General features: G+C 33.4%; 1 protein-coding gene across 2 annotated transcripts in view; it reads left to right on the forward strand.

Moving 5' to 3' along the window:
• Positions 1-13,964, forward strand: part of LOC149782039 (E3 ubiquitin-protein ligase MIB2-like) — a 56,797-nt gene that overhangs the window by 22,324 nt on the left and 20,509 nt on the right. For both annotated transcript variants that reach the window (XM_089933448.1, XM_089933447.1), the window contains exons 10-14: positions 821-966; positions 3,507-3,655; positions 8,283-8,439; positions 9,346-9,506; positions 10,907-11,033. In XM_089933448.1, coding sequence (XP_089789574.1) covers positions 821-966; positions 3,507-3,655; positions 8,283-8,439; positions 9,346-9,506; positions 10,907-11,033 — 740 coding nt within the window. The remainder of the gene's footprint in view (positions 1-820; positions 967-3,506; positions 3,656-8,282; positions 8,440-9,345; positions 9,507-10,906; positions 11,034-13,964) is intronic.

A 13,964-nucleotide genomic window follows, 5' to 3' on the forward strand; every position in this document is an offset into this window, starting at 1 on the left:
TACATACTTACTTGGTCAGTATTCATGTAACAGCAAACTGCTTACATACTAACTAGGTCAGTATGCATGAGCAGCAACCTGTATACATACTTACTAGGTCATTATGCCTCTAACAACAAGCAGTTTACATACTTGCTAAGTCAGTATACATGTAACAGCAAGCTGTTTACATACTGACTAGGTCTGTATGCATGTAACAGCAAGCTGTTTATATAATTGCTAGGTCAGTAAGGATGTAACAGCAAGCTGTTTACATACTATCTAGGTCAGTATGCATGTAACAGCAAGCTATTTACATACTAGGTCAGTATGCATATAACAGCAAGCTGCTTATATGCTAACTAGGTCAGTATGCATGTAAGAGCAAGCTATTTACATACTAACTAGGTCAGTATGCATGTAGCAGCAAGCTGCTTAAATGCTGACTAGGTCAGTATGCATGTATCAGCAAGCTGTTTACATACTTGCTAGGTCAGTATACATGTATCAGCAAGCTGTTTACATACTTGCTAGGTCAGTATGCATGTATCAGCAAGCTGTTTACATGCTAGGTCAGTATGCATGTATCAGCAAGCTGTTTACATACTTGCTAGGTCAGTATGAATGTAACAGCAAGCTGTTTACATGCTAGGTCAGTATGCATGTATCAGCAAGTTGTTTACATACTAGCTAGGTCAGTATGCATATAACAGCAAGCTGTTTACATACTTGCTAGGTCAGTATGCATTTAAAAGCAAGCCGTTTACATACTAGCTAGTTTATAAAATTTGAACATTAGTAACCTCAACATTTTAACACATTCTTTTCAATTTGATTTTAGTTGTAGCCGATGCCCTTGCTCAGCTGTTTGTTGATCTCCTTCGGGGAGTACCCGGGGCTGTCCCAGGGGAAATAACTCTTGTACAAGCAGCAGCAAAGGGAGACTTGGAAACTGTGAAATCCATCTTAGAAAAGTCTCCTGACAAGGTATCAGTAGCTGTAGTGGTTATAGACCAGAGGAGATTATGGGATGGCATAATGTCTGACATCCTTCCATCTGTACTGGTTATAGACCAGAGGAGATTATATGATGGCATAATGTCTGACATCCTTCCATCTGTAGTGGTTATAGACTAGTGGAGATTATGGGATGGCATAATGTCTGACATCCTTCCATCTGTACTGGTTATAGACTAGAGGAGATTATGGGATGGCATAATGTCTGACATCCTTCCATCTGTACTGGTTATAGACCAGAGGAGATTATGGGATGGCATAATGTCTGACATCCTTCCATCTGTACTGGTTATAGACTAGAGGAGTTTATGGGATAGCATTATGTCTGACATCCTTCCATCTGTACTGGTTATAGACCACTAGAGCTTATGGGATGATATTCATCCATCTGTTGGCACAAGTTTCTTAATGCTTTAAATTTGAAACTACTTATAGGATTGTGATGAAACTTTACACAAATATTATCCCAAGATCTAGTTGGTCCTCAATGAAAATTATGCTGCTCAGGCTTCCAATATGGCTGCCACAGCAGCCATTTTGTCACTGATTCTCCTGAATGGATGATCATATCAACATATGGTTTTCACCACAAGACTTTATGATGATCCTAAATGAAAATGGTGATATCTGATGTTTAAAATGGCCACCACTGCAGCCATATTGAAAGTCTTGTTATCACTCTTCCTGAATGGAAAGTCATATTAGCATGGGGTTTTCACCAGAAGACTTCTTATGATGTTTATTTGGCTGTATATGAAAATGGTGCCAGTCTGACATCCACATTTGTCCATCAAGTATTGAAAATCTTGCTGTTGCTACTCCTCCTGAACAAAAAGTCATAGCTTGATGTTAGCACCAGAAGACTTCTTATTGTGTCATATTGGTCTTAAATTAAAACACTGTACCAGTCTGATATTCAATATGGCTGCAATTGCTGCCATTTTGAAAATCTTATACTACTACTTGTAGATTGGGAACATCATATCCGCATTGCATTTGCACCAGAATACTTCTTATGATGTCTAGTTGGTACTAAATGAAAATGGTTCCAATCAGACATCTATTATATCGGCCATGGCAGTCATCTTAAAAATCTTGTTTTTGTCTATTCCCTCTGAAAGGAAAATCACATTGATGTAGAATTTTCACCAGAAGACTAATTGTGAGATCTACTTGGTCCTGAATGAAACTGGTGTCAGTTTGACCTCAAATATAGCTGCCACAAAGAACATATTGAAAATCTTTTAACTAATTATTCTGAATGGATGGTTACATCAGCATGGAGTTTCCACCAAACGTCTTCAAACAGTGTCTAGTTTGGCATATATGAAAGTGGTGCTGATCTTTTATCGCTCAAGAATACCAAAGATGATTGTAAAACTCAGCAATTAAAAAGAAGATATGGTCTTATCATAAATTCCTGGACAAAACGTTTTTGACAGATGAGAGTCAGACCCTTTGAGGGATTATGGTTGTTGTTGTTGTTGATGTTGTTATTATTATCATTTTTAGAGCACACTCTCACTGCAAGAGGTTTCATTAATCTTGTTGTAAGGCAGTTAGGTCATTTCATTGTGTAGTACTTTGATTTCATGTACAGTGAACAGCATTAAAATGCATTTTCAGTAACAAGGTGGTCTACACAGTGACTCTCAGTGACAGTATTATAATCATCGACTACTGTACTATTATTATTATTATTATTCATCCATTCTTAATTGAAGTAATTCTTAAGTAAACACATCATTTTATGATTGTTCTTTACACACCAGCTTCACACTCTGGTGAAAGTAAAATAAGTCACTTCTTAATTCATAAAAAAATGCAGCATTCTTGATATTAAAGTGAGTTTTTTAATTAAATAAAATGAGAAAACAAATTAAATCCCACAATAATTCCATTTAATCAGAGATGTCTAAGGAAAATTACCATGTGCAGATGTATGACAGCTTGTCATGGATAATTGTTATTTATATGTTATTAATATTTAATGAATATGATGTATTGCTTGGTTTCTCTGCAGGATTCTCAAATCGTCTCATTAATCTGCCCTGCAACTTTTTTATCATCTTAAAATGTGTCCTTTTTCTCTTTAATATGTTATTGACATCCATTCTCAATAATAATAATAATAAGAAGAATATTATTATTGTTATTATTATTATTATTACATAATCTATATTGAATGAGATCTTTCAGTTTAAACAAGAAAGAGCTGCTGTTATCAGCTATTTTTGGCACACACTTCAGACACAACAAATAGACTTGAGTCAATTTATGTACCCATCTCTAAGAGTGCTTTAAAGAGCAAGCCAGTTTTGAATGCCGTGTGCATGAATGTGGCATGATTCATACAAGTCAGATGCTTACCAGTCTGAACTGTCCCACTCCTTCTAGAAGAACCTTAATGGAAATGTTTTTGATACAGTATTAGAAACAAAGAAGTTGTCTCCAAGAAAGATTAGAATCTTATATGATGTGTACTAACCCAAAGCTCATTTAAACCATAGGTCAACATGCAGATAGAGAGTAAGACAAGTTTACACCTGGCTTCTTACGAGGGTCGAAAGGAGGTGGTCACATATCTCATACAAAAGAAGGCAAATATAGAAATGGAGGACAATGAAGGAGATACAGCTCTACACTATGCAGCATATGGGTAAGATAACTGTAGATAATGGCAACTAATGCTGACCTAACTTAAAACAGCGTTAACCCAAGATATACCTAATAATGTGCATCACAATTGGCTGTATTCCAGATGTCTGTCTAAGATGGAAGCTGGCTGTATTTCAGATATTTGTCTAAGCTGGAACAAGAATTTAATATCAGTTTTAATTTAATTGGCATAAGCTGCAAGAATTGGTCAAGCACTGGAAAATAGCTGGAACAAGATTACAAATGCAGCACAAAATTTAAAATACAATACTGAGTAATTGTCATTGTTTTGCTCATGCTCAAATTTTCTTGATGTAATGTAATTTATTACATTAGTGAGGTGTTGCTATTTCATGTCTGACAGAAGTTTTGTATTTACATCCCAGTTGCTGTGGACATTGTATGTTAAAAAATATAATAGAAAAAATGAAATTATTTCAATTTTTTTCAATTATTCTGATTTAAAATGATATAAATATATTATTTTTTTTTTTACCTTTTTATTGCATATTAAGAGTTAAGGGACAAAATGGATAAAATCTGATGGATTTCAGTCAACAATCAATATCCCCAAACTACAAGTCAAGTAATAGAAAGGTTAAAGTTTGTTGCAAAAGTAAATATATTTTTTAAAAATCCCATAACTGCAACCATACCTTGTGAGCTACAAACCATCTTGTTCATTGTACATGATTTAAAGCTATATATTATTTGTTTACACTGACATTCAGTATATTTAATTGCACTGTATTTTAATTGAATTTCTAAATTGTTGTCGTTATGATTTTAAATATTGACTTGACAAACTTTCCTTACATTTTACTTCAAGTTGAACCTTAATCTTTAGATACTAACAATATATAATGTCTTTAATGTCCACCCCCACCCCCTATACTGGTGGTAGATTCTCATAACAGAAATGAGCATAAAACTTGTTTGTTTTAATATTTGTCTTTTTAATTTGAAAATTAATTGCATATCTGCTAATTTTTCTAATAGTTTTAGCATCATTTCTGTGATAAGATAGCAATATTAAGGTTTGATAAACAACATTATTCGACTTTAAAGAACACCTCCTACTGAGATCAAATATGTCAAGCCAAGCACACAATGTAAATAAAAAAGAAAAGACTTTTAGGTAAAAATGATGTATAAAAATATGAATAAGATTGTTTAAAACACAGTCACATTTTATTTGTTTAAAATACAGATTTTATTTCTTTAAAACACAGTCAAATTTTATTTGTTTAAAACAGTCAAATTTTATTTGTTTAAAATACAGTCAGATTTTATTTCTTTAAAACACGGTCAAATTTTATTTGTTGAATACACAGATTTTGCTTGTTTAATACACAATCAAATTTTACAAGTTGAATACACAGATTTTACTTGTTCAAGATACAGTCAAATTTTAACTGTTGAATACACAAATTTTACTTGTTTAAAACACTTTATAATTTTATTTTGTTGAATACACAGATTTTACTTGTTTAAAACACTTTATAATTTTATTTGTTTAAAACACGGTCAAATTTTATTTGTTTACAACACAGTCAAATTTTATTTTGTTGAATATACAGATTTTACTTGTTTAAAACACAGTCAAATTTTAATTGTTGAATACACGGATTTTACATGTTTAAAACACTGTTAGATTTTACATGTTGAATACACAGATTTTACTTGTTTAAGACAGTCAGATTTTACTTGTTTCTCAATATTATTAGTTACAATACTGCTAGGAACATAGAGGCAATGAGCAACTATAGTGCAGTTCCTTTCATATATATATATATATATATATATATATATATATATATATATATATATATATATATATATATACAGAGTAGATATCCTACTCAGAAGTGGATATTATACAAAAAATTGTAAATACTTTAGTTTTTAGACACAAGCACAACCTTGCTCCATAATTACATTTTTGTCATAAGTTTGCTGATGATATTCAGAGGAACCTCATTAATCCAGACATTGTTTATCTGGAAACCTCACTATACAGACATTGATCAATGGGAATGAATTCTTAAATGTCTGTTTACTCCTTTAATCCAGAAATCAATGTTCTAGATCTGGAAATCAAAATTGGGAACCAAGGTGTAGAATTGCTAGAAAATTTGCTTCAATAATCTGGAAATAATCTGTCCAGCAAATAAGAAAATTTGAAGAATCATATATGAAAATACAGTCAGTTGGATAACACATACTGACCTATGCAAATTTAAAGGTGTGTCAATTTATTCCATCTTTTGACTGGTCCAGTTCTAGTGATTCGTTAATGTTATAAATTGATCACATGATCATGTGTGTGGAAAAACTTAAAGTAGCATGACTGTACTATAGCCTGTGATTGTATAAACAATGTTTGTTTTTGCTACTCACAGACAGGAGTGTTAATAATAAAATAAACAAACCGGGATCAAATCATCAACACTTTGACGTAACATATGGTTAATAAATCAATTTTGTCATTAAGTATCTTGTTTGCCAGTTGTATGGAACAATCACATTTTGTTGATGGCTGTTCAAATAAAGGTGACTGATTTAAGCATTGGACAGTTTAGGAATTTATTTAAGAATGAAAAGCAATGTCAATTATGGGGTCTTTAGCAGCTTTAACAGTTGTAAAATATGACTTTTAAAAAGGAATGCATTTATTAGTTACCTCGATGCATTCAACTGTGAGATATCAGTTGGTATTTGTTGTCCTTTTTACATTTACGTCATTATGGCAACAGCATCAAGCATGCGTAATTGAGTAGAGATATTGTAAAGCTTAGAAAAGAACATGTGTACAGTCAGGGCCGTAGAGAGTGATCACGAGCCCTGAGGTAAGTAACACCAGGGCCTCTCCTAGTTCTTCTTCAAACAAAAGTTTTCTTTTATAAAATTAAAAAGTGATGTTTGGTCCAGGCCCCCTTATGGGTCCAGGCCCCGGGGATATATCTCCAGTTGTCCCCCCTCTTGTCGGCCCTGTGTACAGTACATGTATATAGTATGATGTCATAATAAAATTAAAATCTGCATGATTTAGTTATCCAGAAAACTCTTTAATCAAGATAGAAATCTGTACAAATTGTAAATGTATAAGAATCTGATTTGTATCTTGAATGTCAGAAAAACAACATGGTATTTATCACTTTTTACTCTTTGATAAAATGGGTGCAGAAAATGGCTCAGATTCAAAGGCCTCCTTAATGCCATGATTCGCATATCATCCTATTTCCAGCCAAAATCAAGCTTACAAAGTCTAACTCTTTCTAAAATCCTTATATATATATAAGGATTTTAGAATACACAGATTTGTAAAATAAATGGAACAAAGTTTTTTTAAGAATCCAATATTTATTGTACCTTTTTCAAATTTTCATTATTGTGTAGACATATAGTCTCCCTGACCCTTAAAATAGTTGTCCAGTGCAAACACCAGGTGGTGCAACTCCTCCCTTCTCCTAACTGGCACAAAGCATCATGGGATAGATGTCTTTCAGTTCTAGATAAATGATTTTGATCAACTATCAGATATGGCTGGTATTACTAAAAATAGAAATCACTTCATCGCAAACATGCTCAACATAATTTAACTGTACTTGAAAGAACATAAAAGCCTTTGAAATGTTTGCAAATGATGCCAATCTTCCATCAGATAAGAGCAACATTAATAAAAATAAAAAACTTTAAATGACTTCTGAGAATCTACACATCAGTAAAAGTAACATTGGAGAGTAAGTATCATGACATAGTTCTTTCTGTCTACACCAAATGACGTTGTTGTGCCATTGAATATGGATGATGGTTAAAAAAAAAGACAAGAAATCTTAGAACAGCTGTATAACCAATCAATAGCAATGGAAGACGTTTCTGCAGAATTAGAACAGCTGCATAACCACTCAGTAGCAATGGAAGACGTTTCTGCAGAATGAGAACAGCTGCATAACCAGTCAATAGCAATGGAAGACGTTTCTGCAGAATTAGAACAGCTGCATAACCAGTCAATAGCAGTGGAAGACGTTTCTGCAGAATGAGAACAGCTGCATAACCAGTCAGTAGCAATGGAATACGTTTCTGCAGAATGAGAACAGCTGCATAACCAGTCAATTGCAATGGAAGACGTTTCTGCAGAATGAGAACAGCTGCATAACCAGTCAATAGCAATGGAAGACGTTTCTGCAGAATGAGAACAGCTGCATAACCAATCAGTAGCAGTGGAAGACGTTTCTGCAGAATGAGAACAGCTGCATAACCAGTCAGTAGCAATGGAAGACGTTTCTGCAGAATGAGAACAGCTGCATAACCAGTCAATAGCAATGGAAGATGTTTTGGCAGAACGATTCCTACTAATCTAGATTTATGGGTCAATTGCTTTTGCATTTGGCTATTAGGAAAATTTCAGTCAGGTGAGTAATACAAGACTGTGCCTCTTATTTGTGAATTAATCTTCTACTACTATAACATTGTCATGTAAATTGACTTTGTTCCATCACAGTCTATGCTACAAATATATTGTACACAAAGTTAAATTTCTTGTTAACTTTGTGGAAATGTTCTGCTCATGAAAGCCCTTCAATTTATTGCATATACTAATAAAACACAGTCATCTATTTTCACAGCAAGGAGGAAGGGACATTGTCAGTACTCTTGGATCATGGTGCTAAGATTGACAAACAGAATAAGAAAGGTCAAACAGCGCTGCATGTTGCTATAGGGAAGGCCAGCCTCCCTTGCACCCGACAGCTGATCAAGAAGGGAGCTAATGTGACCATCAAGGTATTGTACATGCATACTGTTAATTAACTTTAAAATTAATTTTGATGGGTATTGATTTTCATGCTTTTAACCAGGACTTAAAATTTTGGCTGGAGTTAAAGTTCTTGTTGTTTCTGCAGAAGGATTATTGTCACTGGAGTTGTAGTGACCATGAAATGAATAGAAATTGAAACCCATCACCACATCAGTGGTGAAATCAAAGTATATAATATGTAACACATCTTAAAAAACTTTTAGGGATATTATGATTTCATTTCTGGGATTTTTTCCCCAAATACTAAGGACATTTTTTTAATTAGTTGCAAGTACTATGCAGCTTCTTAAATCCTTTCTTGCCAGATGTTAGGTTTGAGCATCCGCCTCAGTTGCGGGAGGTCGCATCTTCAAACCCCAGCCAAGTCATAACAAAGACTTATAAAAATGGTACTAAAAGTTGCCATGCTTGGCTCTAAGCATTAAAAAGTTAATGGTAGGACTGGTTGGCCAGGTGTCAAGATAATGTGACTCAGTGGAATATTATGCTATATGTCTGTGGCATCATGTCCCAGTGCTAGATGTCACTATAGACTGCCACACTGCAGGCAAAATAGCAATATGACTGGAAAATTGTTCAAGCTTCCTTAAGAATCCAAATCACACACACACACAAATATTAGAGTCCAAAATTCATCATGATCATAGTTGTTTTGATGCATGATATTGAGTTGACATGCAGAGAAATATTTTGGAGTTATTTTCTTTTGACCTGATATTTTTTGCACCAGAATTTAATTTTAGAGCTAATTAAAAATAAATATGAGGTCCTGTTTTCGTTTAATTGTTGTTCGGCAAACTTTGAGTTATAGCTGCTATTTGATGTAGATATTCAATAAAATATCTTATTTCTGATGCATGACTCATTTCCAGGACAAAGACCAAGACACACCTATGCATGATGCAATTATACAAAGGGAGAGTCAGCCCGACCTTGTCAAATTCGTGCTTCAAAGCAAAACTGCAGACTATACTGTCATCAACAAAAAAGGATTCAACATACTTCACTTTGCAACATTAAGAAATTTCAAACAGTATGTATCAGAAAATAGTTATTGGCAATAGACTATTTTACTAGACATGTTTTTCTTCCTCAAATTAAATTTACTTTCATAATTTGTACAAGATGTCCGAGACTTAAATTGTCAGAAATCTGTCAGATGTTTACAGTATGACAGAAGACGAGATATTAATCCTCCCAGATCAAAGCTAACAAAATTTTATACTCAGTGTTAACAAAATAATTATACAGAGTGAATTTTGTACTCATGCTAATGAAAGAATTATTCAGAGTGAATTTTATACTCAAAGTTAACAAAGAATTGTACAGAGTGTATTTTTACTAAAAGTTTACAAAGAATTAATAGTGAATTTTATACTCAAAGTCAACAAAGAATTTTAGAATGAATTTTTTACTCCAAGTTAACAAAGAAATATGCAGACTCAATCTTTTACTCAAAGTTAACAAAGAATTATATAGAGCGAATTATTTACTTGAAGTTAACAAAGATTTATGCAGAGTGAATTTTATACTCAAAGTTAACAAGATTTATGCAGAGCGCATTATATACTCAGGGTTCTTACAGTCTTTGGAGGTCTTTGACAGTTTGGGAAAAATGAGGTAGCATTTTCAAGGCCTTGAAATTTTGGGAAAATTGAGCAGATTACCCTGAGGTCTTAAAAGTCTTTGAAAATTAAATAAACCCAAACATTTTAATTTCTTTTCATAATCATGAATAATATTGTCCAAGGTTGTTAGATTCAGATGTAGTTGAGTTTTCCTCGTTTCTTTCTTTTGCTTAATTATAGTTTGAATTTCATCATTAAACAATATTGTAGTATTTTGCCTTTGTTGTTTTCTCATTAAACATAACTTGTGTACAAAATGTTAGTGAAAATAGGTCTTGGAAATCTATGTTTGTGGTCCTTGAAGGTTTGGGAAAAGTTTTTCAATTTATTATTCAGAATTCTGTATGAACCCTGATACTTTAAGTTAACAAAGATTTATGAAAAGTACATTTTATACTTGAAGTTGACAAAGATTTATGCCAAGTGAATTTTATATGTGATATTAAAAAATATTTATGCAAAGTGAGTTTTCTAACTCAAAGCTTAAAAAGAATTGTACAGAGTGAATATTTTACTCAAAGTTTACAAAGATTTATGCAGAGTAAAATTTCTACTGGAATATTATCCTTGCCTCTCATTGCAACAGTGTTGAATAACTAGTTTCCCTGCTGCAGCTTCTGAGCTGATTATAATGATGGTGATGGAAATGGTGATAATAATGATGATGATGATGAAGACATTGAAAAATATATAGATCCAGTTTTATGTTTATTGAAAATAAGTAAATACAAATAAATTTATAAATTATTATTAAATACAAAAATGAGTAGGTAAATAAATGAGAGGTTTTTCATCATTTTCAAAGGGCTGTAGAAATCATTGCTTCAAGGAAGAAAGGTATAGTTAATGTACAGATGAGTGAAGGATTCACAGCCCTCCATATTGCTGCTGCTAATGACCATGTGGAGATTGCCAGCTTTCTCATCAGAATGGTAAAATATTATTACTTCTCATCCATGTGACAGGGATATCACATGGATTTAAGTCCAAAATGTTTTTCTTTTTAGTCTGGTCTCTCACTAATTGTCTTAAATGTCTTATTGAATCAAATATTGATTGGTAGTTCAAAAGTAATTCAAAGTCCAGTCCACTCTTGTTTGCATGTATAAATCATTTATTATATGCCACAATTTTTTAAAAATTATAATGTCATTTTGCATTAAATTAAAGAAAATGAATTTCCAGATTTGAGGATTATGTGGAAGCATATCCCACATGGTGAACTGTAACATTATTTAACATGTAACATTATATAACATGTAAAGTTATTGCATGTAACATTGTTACATGTAAAATTATTACATGTAACACCAGGCTTAGTATAATAACCCTTCTGATTTTAGCTTTAGGTAATTGTTGTTGTTATTGTTCTAGGGTTTAAAGCCATTTATCAGCACAAGATAGGCTATACATGGCAGCCAGTATGACTGGTGGAGGAAGAACCCTGGAAAACCCAGGGAAGAAACACCGATCCATGAGAAGCTACTGGCAGACTTTCCATGTAGGTAAAGGGATGAGGAAACACTATGAAGTTTGACTGACATGTCACAACTGAGTAATTTAGTTATAACATTGTAAGATACTTTGATGCTATCATAGTATTCCTCAGGAATCACACTACTGTAATCAAAGGAAAATAATGGTATGATAGAATACAGATAGATATTTTGATTGTTTTCTCTTTGAGGAAACATTTTGAGAAGTTGGTTTTCAAGCCAGGAAAATTCCAGTCATGGTAGCATATGATCTGTTTAATTCTTGGCTGAGACCTACACTACTTTATATGACTGTCAAATATGTGCAACCTAATCTGGGAACCAAATGCTTTACAATACACAAGGAACTACTTTATTTGGCTCTCAGATATGCACAACCTACTTTTGGAAACAAATGCTTTTCAATGTAACAAGGAACTTCTTTATATGGCTGTCAGATATGTACAACCTATTCTGGGTGCCAGATGCTTTACAATACAGCAAGGAACTACTTTATGTGGCTGTCAACATATGCACAACCTACTCCAGGAACCAAATGCTTTTCGATGCAGAAATTAACTACTTTATATGGCTGTCAAATAAGTACAACATACTATGGGAACCAAATGCTTTACAATACAGCAAAGAACCATTTTAGAAGACACTTCATCAAGATACCCTGTACTGATTAATTACATAAACTAAAAAAATGTTCATGATACTCTGAGACAATTGCTTAGACAGGTACTTTTTAGTCAAAAATGCCAACTGACCTCTAAAGTTACTAACCTGGGGTAGAAAAATTCATTGCCCAGCAACCTGGGGCAACTAATTGTTATCCTTGGGTAACTAGGTTTGTCACAGTTACAACCCAATCAGGCAACTAGATATTGATGGCTATGGTTTTTAATGCTTCTAAATATTGTCATGAAAAAGTCTGTTTTAGTGGGCAGGTCTTCTATTTGTTATTTATGCCAGACATTATATGTCTGCTCAGTATTTGGTACCTACCTGGCAGAGTCATCCATGCATAGTAATCCTAATTCCTGTCATCACCTGTCAATTCAGGACTGTCTGATGCCAATACAGGCCTGGCTAATGCAAATTTATATCTGACTGATGCCAATTCAGGGGGAGTTAATGCCATTTCGGAGCTTTCTAATACAAATACACTGCTAACTAATGCCAATTCAGGGCTGGCAGATGCCAATACATGCCTGGTTAATGCCATTTCAGGACTATCTAATACCAATACAGGGCTGGCTAATGCAAATTCAGGGCTAGCTATTGCAAATATAGGGCTGGCTATTGCCTATTCAGAGCTGTATGTCAGCAGGCAAATTTATTTTCTGACACTGATTAGGATATTGCAAAACAAAAATATCCATAGTAGAGACATGGGAACAAATAATTACATTCTCTTGAGTAACAATTCATACACAGCCACATGCTGAGATCGTATTTGTTTTTCGTCCCCCCACACCATGAGAGCCCTTTGTCTTAATTGTACTTATATATGGATGACTTCATTAGGCAATTGCTTTTTCCTAATTCTATGCAGATACATTTTTATGATACGTACTTACACTGTGCTAATTATGAATGTGTTTTGTTGTGGTCTTCGGAAAGTTTGACAGATAGGTAATTTAAAATAAATAAAAATTGATCCAGTAACTTGGGTGATGCATTAATATGCATTAGAAGAGAAAAACAGAATCCACAGTTTAAAGTGAAATCAAATAATGTACAGTATAATGAATGAACTTTTTATTTTGGAGACCAAAGATAATTATTTGGCATAAGCTTAATAGTCGTATCATGAAAAAGCTGTAAACATTTGAGGCTAATAGTAATTCTGAACTCATAAAAAATACTGAATCTGTACATACTATGGAGAAAGATTTGACAATAACACTTGCAAAATATTGCATATACAAGAAAAATTATAATTTATAAACAGGCAGAATGAGATCTATTTTGGCTTTGGAAATGGTTCCTTCATGTCAGTGTTAGAGTTCTTTTTGCTTCAAGAACATCTCCTGAGTGGATGGTTATATTGACAGATAGTTTTGACCCAAAGACTTCTAATGATGTCTGGTTGGTTCTAAATGAAGACTGAATTGATCTGACATCCATTACAGGCCACAACAGTGGCTGATTTGAAATCTTGTTATTGCTCAAGAATATCAGAAATTCTTTCAACACTCATCATTTAAAAAGAAGAAACAGCCTTGTTATGGATTCCGTGAAAATTCTTTTCAGACAATAGAACATAAGTCCCTTCTAGGAACTCTTGTTTTTTTTAAGGTCCATTTTACACAAATCCACACAGCAAAGTCAGGTACATTATTTGTGAAACACAGAATAATTTGATTTTGATCAGATAAG

Source organism: Sinohyriopsis cumingii, chromosome 15 (assembly GCF_028554795.1).
Source record: "Sinohyriopsis cumingii isolate HCF-2022 chromosome 15, ASM2855479v2, whole genome shotgun sequence".
Taxonomy (NCBI): Eukaryota; Metazoa; Mollusca; class Bivalvia; order Unionida; family Unionidae; genus Sinohyriopsis; species Sinohyriopsis cumingii.